The sequence below is a fragment of the Myotis davidii genome, unplaced genomic scaffold (genome assembly GCF_000327345.1).
Source record: "Myotis davidii unplaced genomic scaffold, ASM32734v1 scaffold1344, whole genome shotgun sequence".
Taxonomy (NCBI): domain Eukaryota; kingdom Metazoa; phylum Chordata; class Mammalia; order Chiroptera; family Vespertilionidae; genus Myotis; species Myotis davidii.
This window is the reverse complement of record NW_006294772.1, coordinates 7,904-24,912: the sequence shown is the minus strand read 5'-3', so window position 1 is coordinate 24,912 and position 17,009 is coordinate 7,904. Positions and strand designations below refer to the sequence as shown.

The following is a 17,009-nucleotide window of genomic DNA, read 5'->3' as shown; positions in this document are numbered from 1 at the left end:
GGTGGTGATGAACTCCTTTAGCTTTTCCTTATCTGTGAAGCTCTTTATCTGACCTTCAGTTCTGAATGTTAGCTTTGCTGGATAAAGTAATCTTGGTTGTAGGTTCTTGGTATTCATCACTTTGAATATTTCTTGCCACTCCCTTCTGGCCTGCAAAGTTTCTATTGAGAAATCAGCTGACAGTCGTATGGGTATTCCCTTGTAGGTAACTGAGTTTCTTTCTCTTGAGATGTGAATAGAGTAGATTTTTACACATGCCGTGCAATTAGAAGGACATCATAGGGTTCTTATAATGGGACCTCTGAAGTTGTGATAACATATTGTAAAGTGGCTTCATAGATGATATGTTGGTCTGTTGGGTCCCAATAACCTTTAATTATTATATCACTAGAAGGCCTAGCTTATCATCAGGCATCAGGGAAAGGCAAGCTCAAAGCAGAGATTTGACAACAGATCCCATTTCTTTTCCTGCTTCCTATGGGCTCCTGGTACCAACTTGGGAAAAAGCATTAGTCCTGTTAACTGCTGTGTCCCCCATGCCTAGCACAGTATATGGCATCTAGTAGGCATCCAGTGGATAGCAGTTGAATAAATGAATCATATGATGAGCCACATTCTTCAGAATATAGGACAGGGAATGGATTTGTTCACATGGAGGCAGATCTTACTCAGTTACAAGTCCTTGCCAGAAAAAAATTACTCCTTGCCCCACCTCCGCACAATGTCTTCATGCTCTCAGCCTCTAGAAAGGGTAGCACCTTTGGCATAGGGAAAAATCTCTCTTAAATCTGCCCACAAGAGAGCTTTGCTACCCAATCATTGATTTTGCCAGGTTTTGTGGAGATAGTTGTATGAATAGTTGGCCAGAGACAATTCACAACTGTGGTTTTGCTTTGGCCCTGAGTTGTTACAGTGGGGAAGCCTTAGCTCACTGCTCAGTTATTTATGTAACCTTAGTTACCAAAGTCCCTGGCTCACCTAACCTGTATTTTCAAATTCATTTCCACATTATTCCTACATGAGAGATTGTGCTACATCCATTTTAGAGATGAAGAACCAGAGGTAAAGAAAATAACCCCCAAATAATTGAAAAATAAGGGAGTAAATAAAATGATTTTCTGTTTTGCTTTCCAGTTCAGGTTCCTCAGATCCCCCATTCCTCACTGCTCATCTTGATCCCCTCACCCTCCCCCCCCCCAGCAAGAAGATACAAGCATGAACTATATGTTTGCAAAAAGCTCTGAAAGAGAATTGAATCCAATGGCTGTTTCTATAGATCTAATTATTTACCCCTTTCTGCAATCACAGTAAATTTAAAGGGAAATGTTTCCAAGGCTGAAAAATGCTATTTTACACAGGAGAAAAAATGTGGCTAATATAGAGTAAGTGGTTCTTGGCTTTAAGACATTTTTAAAAATGTATTCTACCATTTGTAGTTGGGGGAGCAAAGATAAGTGGACTGAAATCCAAGGGCGGGGGTCCTGGATTTGGGTATTATCTATTTAGGCCCAGATTCTGGAGTGTGTGTGTGTGTGTGTGTGTGTGTGTGTGTGTGTGTTGGGAGGGACAATGGAGACTTACACAACACATTATTGCTTCCACAGTTATTGAAATAGAATATTTTTTGTTGTAGCTATATATAGGGGAGGAGGGCTGGGGAACTAGAGAGGGAGGATATTCCAAAACCAACCTGGTAAGGGAATGCACAGTGTGGGAGGTGAGGTGTGGAGATGGGAAAGGGTGATAGGTATTGAATGATAAGTATTGAAGTGAAGAGAAGAGGTTGGAGAATGGAGGAGGGTGCTGGGGAAGGGACAGAGGCAAGCAGCATTCTGGGGCCAAGTCCCTGAGAGGACTTGGCAATATTTTGAAATTTCTTCCATTTCTCAAGGTGTTCTATTGATAATGTCAAGGCTTCCTCTCTGTCCAGCTTGAAAAATAGCCCCCACCAGTCAGCCTACAAAGGTTGGTGAACTGGGTTAAATGGTACTGTGTCCAGAGCCTGGTGCTAGGCTTCAGTGAGGTTATAAAAACAAGAGAGACAGACCCTTCTCTGTGACACTTAGACTAGCTGGGAAGACAAATCAGAAATATATGGGAAAAGGGTAAACTACTTTAGACAGTGACATGGAAGAAGACCATCATGCAGTGGAATTTGGTGGTTGAGGAGAGAGTAGAGAAGAACAATATTAAGCCTGGAGTTGGGTGAACAGCTGGCCAGCTCCTAGAACACACCTAAAATTCTCTTGGCTATGGGTTCCCTGAAAAGCATATGGATTATCTTCCTTCCCTTAAAAGGGCTTCTCTCAGACTAAAGATTGCTGCTTCTCCAGCAGGGCCCAGAGAGAGGTTCCAGAAATGGATCAACTCTGCATCAATTTTTCCAGCCAGCATAGTGATTTCCAGGATCCCTGCTACCATTCCTCTGGGATAGCAGTAGCTTTAGGAAACTTGAAGTGGGCCATGGACTAATGGTTTGGATTTTCAAGTTTTATTTACATTAATAGTAAGCCCAGCCCAGTTTCAGGCAGGATCCATTAGCCTAAGCAGGGCCCAGGCTACTGTTATAACTGTCATAATTGAGCACTGGTTATGACAGACTCCATTATGAGATCAGGATCCACCTATATACAAGTAGGAGGGGATAGGCTGTGGGCAGTTCGGGGAGGGAGAGGTGAAGGGGAGATGGTGGGGCTAGTGTCAACCAGTAGCTCTACATTAACTGCAGCAGTCTTATGTTGCTAGGACACTCACACATGCAATTGAGCTGTAAAAAGGAATCTGGAACTGTTTGGAAGTCTACTCTTTTTTTCCAAGGTAGGCATTGAGAAGGCATCAAGATCAAAATTCCTATAACAATAGGATTTTGGTAGCTGCAGGAAGGTTTGACTTAGCTAAAGAGGGGGTAGGGACAGTTATATTAGACAATAGTGCACCCTCTTGCCCTTATACCAAGTCTGTATATTTTTTCTATCCTTCAGCATGGGATAGGAAGGGCTTATACCAGTAGGTCTGTTGAAGAATGGGTCTTACTCAAGGAGATGCAGTTATGAATAATTCCACTAGAGGGCGGAATTCCCAGGTCCCAACCAAAGGATTAAAGCAGGGCAAGAATTGATAAATTCCTAAAAACCGGAAGATGAGACAGGAGCCCTGCCTTCATCATGACATATGGTAGGGGTACCTCGGGAGCAGCTCAGGTGGGAGGTGGGGTGTTAGGAGGAGAGGAGCTTTAGTGCTAGAGTGGCTTCAACAGTGGGCTCAGAACATCATTTTTCTCCCCCCTTCCCTCTTCCTCCTCCCCAGAGATAATATGTGCTTGCCCCTCTGGCTTTTCAGCATCCATACTAGGCAGAAAGCAATGAGACAGACCTGAACTCTGTGGGTGATGATTAAGCGACTAGTATGTAGATCAGCAACATACATTGGCATTTGTTTCTGTGAGTGGCTCAGGCACCTCTGTTGCCATGACAACGTACCTAACACCTACTGTCTGGGCAATGGGGGTAAACTGCCTCCGTTGTCATGACGACAAGATCCTTACTCAATTTCCCCAGGTGATCACTCTATTGTAGAAGATACGGGGTTAGCAAGCAAGAGTAAGAGAGAACAATTCATATCCAACAACTCTGATGCACCCAATGAAGATCAAGGCAAAGAAATCTAACAGCTAGAAGAGGCAAGTGATGGCTTCTCAATTACAGCATAGCTATGAGAGCCCTTATAAAATCCTCCGCTGGACTAGAATTCTTTTGTTCTGTTTTGTTCTGTTTGTTAATCCTCACCCGAGGATATTTTTCCATTGACTTTTATTTATTATATTTTATTGATTTCAGAGAGGAAAGGAGAGGTAGAGAGAAACAGAAACATCAATGATGAAAGAGAATCACCAGATCAGCTGCCTTTTGCATGCCCCCTATTGGGGATTGAGCCCACAACCCGGGCATGTGCCCCTGACCAGAATCAACTTCGGACCCTTCAATCTGCAGGCTGATGCTCTATCCACTGAGCCAAACTGGCTAGAGCTATTGAATTCTTAATCAGTATATGACAACCTGGAGTACCTTTCTCTTGGGTGGAAGGAGAGCCAGGAGCAACCATTACTAATTCTCAAAGCAATCTCATATGAACTAATTTGATAAGGTTCTAATACTGGCTAACATTTTTTTCAGTGTTTATGTGCCCATGCTCTTAATCACTCTAGTAGATTGCCCTATAGGCATTAGTGTTCCAATGGACAGATAAAGAAATGGAATCAAAGGGGTTAAAGTACTTAACTTCTCTGTGACCACACGGGGACTAGAATCCAGGGTTTCTGATTGCCTGTCTAGTCCTTGCAGACCTAGGTTTGGTCTATTTTGTGAGAGTAGTGGTAAGGAGAAAGGAGTCCTGGGAAGAAAGGAAGTTGGCCCCTCCCTAATTATACACACCATGTGCTGGCGCCTCTGCCTTCTTCGAAGTCTCATAAATTCTTTATGTTGACAGGAGACAAAATTCACAGCAGCGTACTCCAGCAGGGCAGCGAACACGAAGAGCAGACACACAGCCATCCAGATGTCGATTGCCTTCACATAGGACACCTGTAACATCCATCAACAGAACAGTCAACCTTTCTAGAGTTCTTCCATGGCCTATCCAGTGAGTTGTCAGCCCATATCAACTACCTGCTATTCTTCAGTTTTATTTTGAATTTCTTCTGGTTTTTAAAGGAGCTTTTTTTTTTTTTTACCATATGTTCCATTGTCTGAAGTCCTATGTCAGATTATCCTTCACCTCTCTACACTGTTCAACTTCCACTTCCATCTGCCTTTCCTCCTCCTTCCTTCCTTCTTTCCTTCCTTCCTTCCTTCCTTCTTTCCTTCCTTCCTTCCTTCCTTCCTTCCTTCCCTCCCTCCCTCCGTCCTTCCTTCCTTCCTTCCTTCCTTCCTTCCTTCCTTCCTTCCTTCCTTCCTTCTTTCCTTCCTTCTTTTTGTACTTCTAATTCTGATTATTCTTTTTATTCTTATCTTCTTCTGATGCTTTTTTTTGTTAAAAGGGCTGGGGATCAAATCTACAACCCAGGTACATGCCCTTGACTGGAAATCGAACCTGTGACCTTTTGTTGTGTAGGCTGATGCTCTAACCAGTGAACAACACTGGCAAAGGCATATTCTGAGTCTTTTCTTTCAATAAATAGCAAACAACATGAGTGTTGCATTTGTTGACCCTTTTCTTTTTCCCCTCTTTTATTTTCTAGAGTTCTCACAACCATGGTGGTAATTGGTCAGAGTTCGTTATTCCCCTATGAGACATGTGAGGACAGTTGAGGCCTAAGAGAAAAAGTCTTAGCCAAGATCACCCAGTGAGAAGGCATAATCTTGGAGTTAGGGGTTCTGAGCTTTTGATTCGGTGACACTGCCATTTACCTAGGCTGAAGTCTCAATATCATATTAGGAGTTCCTCCCTTTTCCTCCTCCACCCCTGTTCTTCCCTTGACATGGTGGTTTTTCCTCCAGGTCTTTGTGAGAGTCCTCTGCTAAGGAATTGAGCTCAGTGGCAAGTTGGGGCCTCATATCCTACACAGGAGAGCAGAACAAGGAAGGGGTCCTCAGAGAGTGCTACTCACCCCGGCTATGGAAACTTCTCTATGCTTGCCATCTCCAATCTGTTTTCAAAACAGTAGCTAGAGTTTTGTTTTCAAAATGTAAATGTGATCATATCACCCCCCTGCTACCAACCCTTCATTAGCTCTTCAGTACCCTTACAATACAGTCTATACTTCCCATAGTGTAACATCTTAGTTACCTCTGCCTACTTCTTCAGTTCCATCTTACCCCTTGCAATCTATGATCCTGCCATGGTGAACTATTTCAGTAGTTTCCCCAGGAGACAATATCTACCTGTCTCTCTTACCTCAATAACTTTTACTCTACTATTCACTTCAGATACCACATTCTTTGGGAAGCCTTTCCTAAACATTCCGATCTGGATTGGTTGCCTCTGCTCTATGTGCCCATGTTACTTACAATTTCTTAGCATCTATCAAATACAACTGGCCATTTCCTTCACTACACTGAACTCTTGGATGGCACGGACTATTTCTATCATATCCACTGTTCAATCCCAGTGCCTAGCTGAGTGTCTGGCACATAAGTATATATTTTTTGAAAGAATGGGTAGATGGATGAATGAGTGGGTGGTTTAGCAGTGTATTTTTCTGTACTGGTTTCTTTTTCCTGTTTTTGTCCTCCTCACTACTACCTACCCCAAGAACTATGGGCCATTTAGATTGCAGGATCTTGAGAGAATTGGGTCACTTCTCCAACTGTTGTGGCTTTAGGTCTAATCTTTCAGTCCCTGGTAGATAGAATATTCCATTTAGCCTTTCAATTCTACACTGAGCCACTTGGCATTGTATACATCAAGAATGGCAAGGAGACAGAGATCAATGCCTTTGGGAACCCCCATATGGCAATGAAGAAGTAGTTTCCTGGGGACATGAGGAATGACTATCCCAGCCGAGTTCCTTCACAAAGTGAGCCTCTGCTTCTCTCATCCTCCACACTAAAGTTGTACTGGGGTGGGATTGGCGTGGTTTTCAGAAGCCCCTGACCTGGCCCCACCTCTTTCCTTGAGGCTTCCACCAAATTTAATATTGCACAAACTCAAGAATGAGCAGAAGCTCCCTGATTTACCCAGTCCCTTGTTCTGTGGGGCTGGTCAGTGAAACTATTTTGTTTGGGGTACATGTCTTCATATTTTGCTTACTGGATAATAGGTCAACAAAAAGGTCATCAAAATCTACCCAGAGGGCAAGACAGAATGAGTTATAGAAGAATCTCTTTGCATGGCTGTGGCAGTAAACCAGGGCAGGGTTCTTAGGTCTGAACTACTTTTCTGCCTCTGGTCTTCATGCAAGGCCATTAGCACAAAACGGCCATCATAGACCCCCCTTAATAACCCTGGCCATTTAGAAAACATAATCATAGGAAAATATCTCTGACAATTTCCCCTGGGACACTTGATACTAATTTGAACTTTGTCACCAATTATCCCTAAAGGTGTTGGTCCACCTCAAATATTTACTGGTATCTTAAAAATAATTGGGATCATAACCAGCTGCTTTAGCTCTAGGTCTACCACTCAGTTATTTCTACCCTGACAACTAATAATTACAATAATAGCTAGCATTTATTGAGTGGTTACTATTTGCCAAACACTCTTCTGTGTTAATACATTGTCTTATTTATTTTTTAATAACCATCTAGAAGAGGTAATATTATTTTTTTCACCCTTGTTTTTGGAAGAGGTAATGTTCTTATTCCCATATTACAGGAGAGGAGATTGAAAGGTTTAGAAATTTTCCTTAGGTCACCATTAGTAAACGATAATGCTGGGACTTAAGCTCAAATATGCCTGACTCTAATCCCTCTTAACCACTACTCACCCTCATTTAGCAAATTGGTAAATTTACTATGGATGTCCAGATTACTCCCTTTTTAAGTCCCCAGTAAACTTATTAGGAATGAGCACTAGGAGATGAGAGATCACAGGTCCTGGTTCCCATCAAATCAGAATAAGAGGGAATATGTTATTGTAAAATCGACAAGGAATTCTGTTGTTTTTGCTTCCCATGATTTCTCTGTGGCCTAGTGCAGTGTCTGGTACATAGTATATACTCATTAAATATTTATAGAATGGATAGGCTTTCTCCCTGATTTTTTCAGAGACTTGCTGACCATAAGGACTTTGAGGTGACCTCTAAATTCCATACATGAAGACACAAGGCAGGGAGATCCTAGCCCAGTCCCATGAGCACAAATCTTTTAGCATAATCAAAATATCATCGGGCCCCAGATGAGCAGAGTCCACTGATTTTAATCACTATTTGCTACCTCAACTTTTCCACACCCCAAAAGAACAGACGTTGTCTCTAGAGCTCTTTGTAATAGTATCTGATTTCTGACATAGTGAGAGACAGCTGTTGGTTTAAAATGTTTATATTTCTTTGTTTTTTATGGGCTATGACCTTGAGAAGGTCATTCTGTATTGGGCTGTATTGTCCTCATCTGTACCATGGGGGAGGGAAACTTCCTACTTGCTAAGGGTCTTTTGATTTTAGACATGCTAGTATTTCCTGGTGAAAGTCAAAGTAAATCAGGCACTATCTCTACTTGTTCCCTAGCCAGACAGCATCCATGACCCCAGCTTCCACACTGTTAGCTGTATGTTATGGAGGAAGAGAAAGAAGCCACTTGTTCTTGCTCAATGGCTCTTCTCTACCTTAAATCCAAGGAAAATAGTGAGCAGGTGGGACTTGGGGTGAATGGGAAACAGGGAACTCTATGGCAAGCAAGTTCTATTGCACGTCTCTTCACCTTTGGCAAAGAGGCTCGGGAGCCAGAGCTCTGAGTGGTCATGGTGAGCACGGTCGTGATGCCTAGGCCCACACGGGCAGGTGCAGCATCCATGTTGATCCAGAAGGAAACCCAGGACAGGATGACGATGAGTAGGCTGGGGATGTACATCTGAATCAGATAGTAGCCCATCTGCCGTTCCAGGTGAAACTTTACCTCAATGCAGGTGAATTTCCCTGCAAGGAAAGAGGTGAGTTATGAGGCCCCAGGTCTCCAGCCTGCAGCTGAGCCTGAGAGGCAGGACTGGGGCAGTCTTATCTCTGAGGGCTAGCCTCTGAGTTCCTCAGTTGGACCTATAAATGAGTCTTCAAAATGGTCCCAGGGAGTGCCAAATGTGTTTTGAGGAAGCTCTCAGAGCAGCCATCAAGGCCTTGATCTCCTGCTCCCAGCATTTTAGTTTCCAGCAGAAGGCCTTCCACATGATATCACTACAAGAGGATTAAGAGCAGAAGGGCTGCAGAGACAGACTGCCTGGCTTGAATTCTGAATCTTCCATTTACTAGTTATGTGACCTCAGGGAAAACACCTAACCTTTTTGAGTTTCAGTTTCCTTGCTTGTAAAACAGAGTAATAACAATATCAACTTCATCACTGGGCTATTGTGGGAATTAAATGAGATAATTATTTTTGGTGTTGAGCACATAGGTAGCTGGTACTACTGTCATTATTAAGAAAGCAATGAGCTTAGATTCCACTCAAATCTCAGAAGCCTTGCTGGTACCCTAGAAACTCTCTAACAACAATGATTCACTAAAATAAACACTATCCATGTGTTAAGCAAGTGAGAGCAGCTGACTAGCAAACATCTGGAAACAATGTCCAAGAGAGACCAGCTGTGGACAGCATGCAACGGGTTGGTTCCTACAGAGTATTGGGCAGCAGCATTCTAGTCCACCAACAAAAGCTCCAGGCACATGTACCAATGCTTTGCCTTCTCTGCCAGCCATCTTTATTTTGCCTTGCTTCCCACACCCTGAGACTAAGAAAACACTAGCTCAGAGCTTCTCTTAGAGGCAGAGGTTCAGAATAACCAAAGCAAAAAGCAGAGGATGTGTATACTGTTATTTTATTTTGGCTTAGGCTTGCTGTTATCAGGCCTGTCTTATTCCTCAAGGCTGGTGATTTCATGAGTGACTGATTATGGGTTTGACATGCTGTGTGATGCTGTGATCTCCTACTGCTCCTCCCCTAGTCCAGCCCACCTCACCTCACTCTGGGCTTCTTCTCATGACATGCCTTTGCTAGGTATCCATATTTTCTTTTCTTCTTTTATTGGTTATAGCAGTTTTGTTTGTAATGACAAAATTCATACTTGTTTAGTACAGAAAAGAGTGAGAAGTAGAGAAGGAATGATATTCATAAGCTGACATGCCCCTACTAAGTACTCTGACTTTACTAAGTTTGTCTCATTTAAATCCCATAGAAACTCTTTAGGGCAGGAAAACATTATTTTCCATTTTACAGATAGAAATACTGAGGCTTGAGGAGATCAAGTTATGCTTCTCAAGGGTACCCAACTGGTAAATGGTGGAGCCAGAACTCAAGCTCTGCTCTGACTCCAAAGTTCTTGCTCTTATCTAAATACATCATACTACTTTAAAAACATTTTGTGCTATTTCCTTCCAGAATTTTTAACCACGTGCTTTTGATTTGTTTCTTTTACCACAATATATTATTCTGTTTATACAACTTTGAATCTAAGCCTTTTCCACTTGTAATTTCCCCTGTTGCTATAAGCAACTTGCAAGTATCCTATTAAACATCTGGGTAATGAGGCATTATGTAATTTACTTAACCTCTTTCTTATTGGTGGATATCTACAATTCCATGTTTCTGCTAGTATAAACAGTGACCCAGGAGCCTTCTTGGGATCTAAAGTCAATATGATATTTTAAAATATTTCCTTATAATAAATTCCAAAGAATAGGGATTCCTGGATCAACACAGAGGAAAACATTTTTAGCTTCTAAAGTTTCTCAAAACATGCCCCCTGGACCACCTGCATCAGAGTGCTCAGGATGGTTTGTTCAAATGCAGACCAGAATCTCTGAAGGGGAGAGCCCAGGAATCAACATTTGAATAGGCTCCCCAGGGGACTACATACAAATTTCCAGGTTTCCCCCCTCAATAAAGGTTATACCAATTTCCACTCCCACCAGCATTTAAAAAAATTCAATGGTCCATTCCTCTCTTCACTCCCTACACAGAAACTCACATATTCATAGGGTGGCACACCATAGGAGGTACCTAGGATCTCTCCTCTTCACCCTGTGATCTCTATCTCAGGGTCATAAGTCTTAGCAGAGAAATTGCCAAGGGAATTGAGAAAGAAGCAAGGGGCAGATTCTCTGGCAGCTCCTCTCTACCCACTAGCCCATATTTCACACCTGGGAAGACAAGCTAGTCCAAGAGAGTTAGGCAGTAGTAGGAGGTGTGGAAAAGAAGCTGGCAAGTGCCCTGAGGCCTGTTCCCTCCTGGTTCAGCCAGGTCATTGACTACTTCCAGAGGTATCTTCACCAACCTTCCCCATGAAGTTGACCCCAAGACAGGTGGAACACTCCTTCCATTCAGTGGCACAGGCCCATTTGCTCTGTAGCATGTGACAGGGACAAGAACATGGGCTTTGGAATTAGATCAATCTGAATTTGAATTCTACATTAGTCATTTAGTAGCTGTATGATTTGAGCAATTGATTTAACTTCTTAGAACCTCAGTTTGCCCTTTCAGAAAAAATGGGGGTGATAACCCCTGCCATAATGAGATGAGGAATATAAAGCACTTAACACTATGTCTGACATAGACTGAACCTTCCTTAGAAGTTGGCTGCTTTGCCCCCTTTCCTCCCCTCTGGAGGCCCTCCTGTGACTCAGCCAGTAAAGACCCTGGTTTTTTACCTGTGTTGTAGTGTTTGGTACAATAGCTTAGATCCTTTTCATCTCGCAAGATAAACTGGGGCAGAGTCAGCCCCTCAGCCACTTGGACAGCAGGAGCATCTTCCAGCCACTCAAACACGAGGTCATTCATGGTATAGCCAACTGAAAGTGACATAGATGGCAGAGGGTTGCAGATTGTGGGTGTTGGATAGGGGTAGGGTGAGGGTTAGAACTGGCCAGAAAGAACAGATGAGGAGTAAGGCCTGATTTTAGGAGCTCCATGCTCATCTGGGGAAGGGAAACCTTTCTGAAGAGATTACTTGGTCAATTGTCTCATAGGCCCATCTAAGTGGACAAATCAGAAATATTTCCAGCTTCTCTCCTACCTAGTTCTTAGGCATTAGTAAGGCCCAAAGAGAAATTATTCTGGCAGACCTAGAAAGCAGGTCAAAAGGTTGGAAAGATGTCAAGGAACCCAGTTGGGAACCTCTTGCCATATCTCAAACCCAGGGGAGTAAGCATGTGTACCAACCACATGTCTCAAGCAGAGCCAGCCTTAGAGCCAAGGCTTCTGCTACCTCACCCCAGAGAGGAAGAGCTGTTTATGCCCTGACAGTTATGCGTGGGATAATGTGCACAACATAGACTTTTAGCTGAACCGTGAACTGAGGAAAATGGAGAGCTAACATATGAACATGCCAAATTGCTCACAGAGAGAAGTTTGTGAAGGCTCCTGTTACATCTATGGCCATATTTACACATGTCAGATAGAAATGGAAACAGAAACACCAAGGCTCACAAATGTCCAGAGTAGGGCCTTGACCCAGAGTAGCTTGTCATAGTAGGAAAATCCCATCCCCTTCTGTAAAATGCTCTACCTACTTTTTAGAATTGTGAGAGGGTAATGGGAACCTGGTCATGAAATTGGTTTATGAACTCTAAAGAGCTGACCACATATGGCACATTCTAGCTGACAAACTTATTACATGCTGGAAACAGCTTACCGAGCCTTGTTCTCTGAGGACTGAGTGGATGCCTGCTGATCTCAAAGTCTCACCTTGCCCATGTGATGGCAAAGGAATGGACATAAGTGATGGTTCAACTTTGTCCTTTAGCTTCTCTGTACTTGGGGCAGCCCTGCAGGCTGGAACCTCTGCCATAGAGTAGATCTTGGCTGACTTTGCCACCCTGGACACTGTCCTAAGCCTAGAACTGTCCTCTTCCATCTCTCTACAAAAGTTATCTGCGTTCATGAAGTATTCAGATTCAAAGAATACCCCGCCCCTGCCAACTCTGGCAGTTTTACAGGCATCTTGAATGTCTTAACTCAGGAGGAGTTGAAGTAGAATTACTTCAGGCACTGTGAGAGGGAACGTATTTTGGGCAGAGGAAGTGCCCCTTAAATGGCCCCTCATAACAAGCATAAGGAAATTTGTATATAAGATGGGCCTTCCCATTCCCAGCCCCATGAAACAGCCAGGTCAGCAAATTGTGTGGGAATGGAAAAACACACTGGGTTGGGTGTTAGTGAGCCCTGGCTTCTAGTCTCATCTGTGTCAAGAATTGTGTGTGCTTGGCGATGTCCCTCCCCACTCTGGGATGCCCTTTTCCTGTCTGGAATATCATGAGATGGAGTTAACTAGCTGGGATCTCAGGCCTTGCTCTGTGACTCTCTAGGGACACTTACAGCTCTCCAGTTGCATTATGCAGGTCTGGATGTCCATAGGGAAGTTCTTGAGGTCCATTGGACAGGACAAAATGAGGGTCAGCCTGGCAGGGACAGTAAGAAATAAGTGACTGGGGCCAAGTACAACACAGGAGACCCCTTTCCACCCCTCAGATTCCACCTAGCTTCTTTTTGACCCAAACTCTCCCACATACCTGATGCTGTAGAGCACATTCCCATTCTTGAAGATGCGCAGTAACTTGTTGTCTGTGGTCACCTCATGGAAGTTGGCCCCTTTCTCATTGGCAAAGAACAGGTCTGGTTTCCAGATAGAATCCAGCATGGAAGGGTCAAGGTCCAGCGAGTCATCAGGATATTCTTGGTAGGCCAGTCGTGGGTCGTGCCATTGCTGCCGCAAGAAGACATTCACCCGATAGTCCTGCAAGGGTGCAGATATGGGTCCATCTGAGGCAGTGATATTCCAGGAGCCCAGCAAGCCATACATGGACAGGAGGGACATGAGATAGAAATGCTGAGATCACATCTCAGAGGTAATGGGCATTTATCCACTGGAGAAGGAGCCTGTCTTGGGCTGATATGGCAAAGATGGAAAGGTAAAAGACATTTATTAAGCACTTACTATGCACCAAGTTGTCTGCTAAGTGATTTCTTTATGTGTTTCACCTCATTTAAATTTCACACCCACTCTGTGAGGAGGTGTTGTAATGACCCCCATGTTACAGATGAGGAAACTGAGACAGAGATTTAAGTAACCTGCCTAAGGTCACACAGCTATTTGAGGTAGTCAGGATTTGAACATAGGCTTTCTGATTCCAAAGCCTGTGCTCTGCAGCAAGCTACCTCCCAATCTGGACCATCTGCTGCTTAGAATAGTCTGCCTTTATCACTGGAACCAGGGACTGGGGAAAGAATTTCTCCCAGTGACCAATTTTACAGATACCATAGCTTTAGCTATGACCATGAAACTGGAAGAGGACAGCAGAGGGAGAGAAGGCTTGCTATCTAGAGGGCTTCACCCATTCACATTAGAGTGGAAGTGGGTAACAGAGAGACCTTACCATGGTAGTCTCAGTGACAGAGCCAAAACTATTGATGAAGATGTTGCAGGTCACATTCACAGGTGGGCCTAAGGGAGCAAAGCACAGTCACATTGGCAGGGCATTCCATGTGGCTGGGAGCAGGTTCAAGGACTCCCTCCTTGAGCTTAAGGCTAGAACACTGCTAGGAGAGGGCAGTGCCCATGGGCAACAGGGAGGAGAAGCTCCTTCTGAATTGTAAGAGCTAGTCTTGTACCTCCAATTTCAAGCAATAGGAGCTCTCTTGGCAGTGTGTCCTCAAAAAGGTGAGGAAAGGGAGGTGTTTTTTTTTTTTTTAGTTTTTTTTTTAGAATGAATGATTCTTACCTTTAAAATTGGGCCGAATCCTGGCATCATATCCAGATGTCTGCCCCATAAGCTTGTCAAGGAAATCAGAAGGCGACATGGTCTGGGACCCCTTGGTCCCAGATTCTATTTCCTCTTTTGCCAAGGCCACCCTGGACAGGAGAGATAACATGTCTGAGGCCAGTTGTATTCTGCCTTTACCACAGATCCTTTTTCCCCTGTTCCTAATCACCTCTGGCTGATCTTCCCTACAGGCAGAAGGATGGGACAGAATGCGTCTCTGGGTGCCACAGCCATAAACCAATATGGCAGTTCACCAGTTAGGTCTAGAAAATGGCTTTCACATATATTAGATTTTTTACCCTCACCATTCTCAGTGTCATGGGGGTGAGGACTATTATTTCCATTACACATGAGAAAACTGAGGCTTCCAAAAGTGGAGAGACTTATGGGGCTCTAAACTTGTGCAACCACTATGGAAAACAGTATGGAGGTTCCTAAAAAAAAATTAAAAGTGGAATTACCATATGATCCATCAATCCCACTTCTGGGTATTCATCCAAAGAAAACAAACAGTCATTTGAAGAAAGAGATATTTAGCCTTATATTTATTGCAGAATTATTTATAATAGCTAATATATGGAAGAAATCTAGGTGAACATGGATAGATGAATGGATAAAGAAGACACATACACTGGAATATAACACAGCAATAAAAAGGAATGAAATCTTGACATTTGAGACAACATGGATGGACCTAGAGGGTAGTATGCTAAATGAAATAAGTCAGTCAGAGAAAGCAAATGCTGTATAATCTCACTTATATGTAGAATATAAAACAAATAAACAAATTGAAAGATGACTGGCTTGCCCCAAATCTCACAGCTGGTGAGTGACAAGATCAGGACTCAAATCTAAGGCTCATCCAGTTTTCTCCTTCTGAAGATTCCTTGAATGCACTCAAAGAAGAGTGACCACTCACTGGAAATAATGTGGCCATGGCAACATTTTGCCTACCTGACCTAGCAAAGGATTGGAAGGGCTCAAGGATAATAGCATCCCCGAGAGTTGGTTTCAGTTTTTTGGCCTTCATGCTGAGCCACTCAGGCTTTATAACCTAGCTTCTGGAGAGGGAGGCTTGGCTTCTGGCATTTGCTCTGACAGGAAACTGTTTTGAGCTGGACTCATTTCAGGATTGTGGCAACTGCAGGCAGGTAAACATGCTTTGGCAACAAAACAGGTGAGGAAGCAGGGTTCTAGGAGCATAGGAAAGCCTCCTAGTAAGGTGGCTATGCTGAGAGGGTCAACTACTATCTTTTCTTCCTAACAGCTTGATTTTGAGGAAGGAGCTAGTGTTCTTGGCCTAGGCTAGAGGCCATCCCTTTTTTTCCCCTTGACAAGTTTCCCTCTGAGAGCAGCAAAGACTCTTCTGCATGCCTGCTTTTCTGCTTACCAGCCAACAGCTAGAGGAGGGACCAGGACCTCAGGAAAGCCTTGAGGGTAGGGTTGGGGCTCAAGGCCTGAGCTCAGGCTGTACTCCTGAATGGAACCTTTGCCTCCTGCTTCTCCTGCCATCACCACTGCTCCAGGTCTAGAGCTAGGTCCTCCACTGCTGCACTGTGAGGCTGGAGGCAGGGTTACTGCGGTTCTTCTGGGTCCGAGTCTCCTTTGAGCCAGCAGGCTCTTCTTTCCCAGTAAGTCTATACACCCGCCAGTGATGGATACAACAAAAATAGCTAAGGCACCATACTAAATGTTTTGCTCACCTTATCTAGTTTAGTTCTCACATCAATCCTCTCAATAAGTACTATTATTATCCCCATTATATAGATAATGAAACTGAATACCAGCAAGGTGAAGCCACTTGTTCACAATCAGAAAGCTAGTAAATGGTAAAGTTAAAACTCAAACCTAGAGCTATTGACTTCAAAACTAAGTGCATCTACCACAATACAATGATGCAAGCAGGTCAGGGTGGGCTTCCAAGGAACCAGAATGGGGGAAGACCAGTGGCAGCTATACCCTGACCACCTAAAATCCTGCCTCCTTGAATCCCCTGAGTGGGAGGAAGCCCTTACCCTGACACAGAGGCTACCTTGGCCCCAAGCAGGGCCTGCGAGAGCAGGTGGCCTAAGGAGACTGAAAATCCGAGAAGGCTGGTGGTGGTGCAGGAGTAAGCAGAAGTCCATGTCTTCACCACAGGCTGTCCACACCAGCCAGGTACTGCTTTTGGCCACCAGCCACCTGTCTGTGGAGCAACCAGACCCTTGCCACCCTCCTCAGCCCTACTCTCAGGTCACCTCTCCTACTAGCCTCAGCCCCAGGACCCTGGCACAAGCCTTGGTATTCACTGTCTTGGGCTCCAATCACTGTTTTAGCCCCTTTATTCTGGGGTTACCTTGTCTGTGGACCTGAGAGCAGAGTCACTGTGTGTAGCCACTCCTTCCTCCCTTTCATTCCTGGGAAGACCCAAATGCTGGCAGATGAAGAAGGTTGCAGAGCTGAAAATCTTGCTCATGCAAGGCCCTGCAGTGGAGTAAGAAGAGAACTCTGATCTGCTCCTGGGTACCTGAGTGACCTTAGACAGGTCATATCCCTTCTCTAAGCCTTAGTTTCCATATGTACAGTAAAGGAATTGGATTCAAGACTTCCTAAGGGCCTGTCTTGCTTT

General features: G+C 44.0%; 1 protein-coding gene across 1 annotated transcript in view; it reads right to left on the bottom strand.

Moving 5' to 3' along the window:
- GLRA4 (glycine receptor alpha 4) overlaps positions 1-17,009 on the bottom strand; it is a 19,976-nt gene that overhangs the window by 1,955 nt on the left and 1,012 nt on the right. Inside the window, exons 2-8 of the mRNA XM_006769316.1 lie at positions 14,360-14,490; positions 14,015-14,082; positions 13,151-13,374; positions 12,957-13,039; positions 11,291-11,431; positions 8,358-8,572; positions 4,431-4,580 (exon numbers count right to left, since the gene is read on the bottom strand). Of these exons, the coding sequence (XP_006769379.1) occupies positions 4,431-4,580; positions 8,358-8,572; positions 11,291-11,431; positions 12,957-13,039; positions 13,151-13,374; positions 14,015-14,082; positions 14,360-14,490 (1,012 nt within the window). The remainder of the gene's footprint in view (positions 1-4,430; positions 4,581-8,357; positions 8,573-11,290; positions 11,432-12,956; positions 13,040-13,150; positions 13,375-14,014; positions 14,083-14,359; positions 14,491-17,009) is intronic.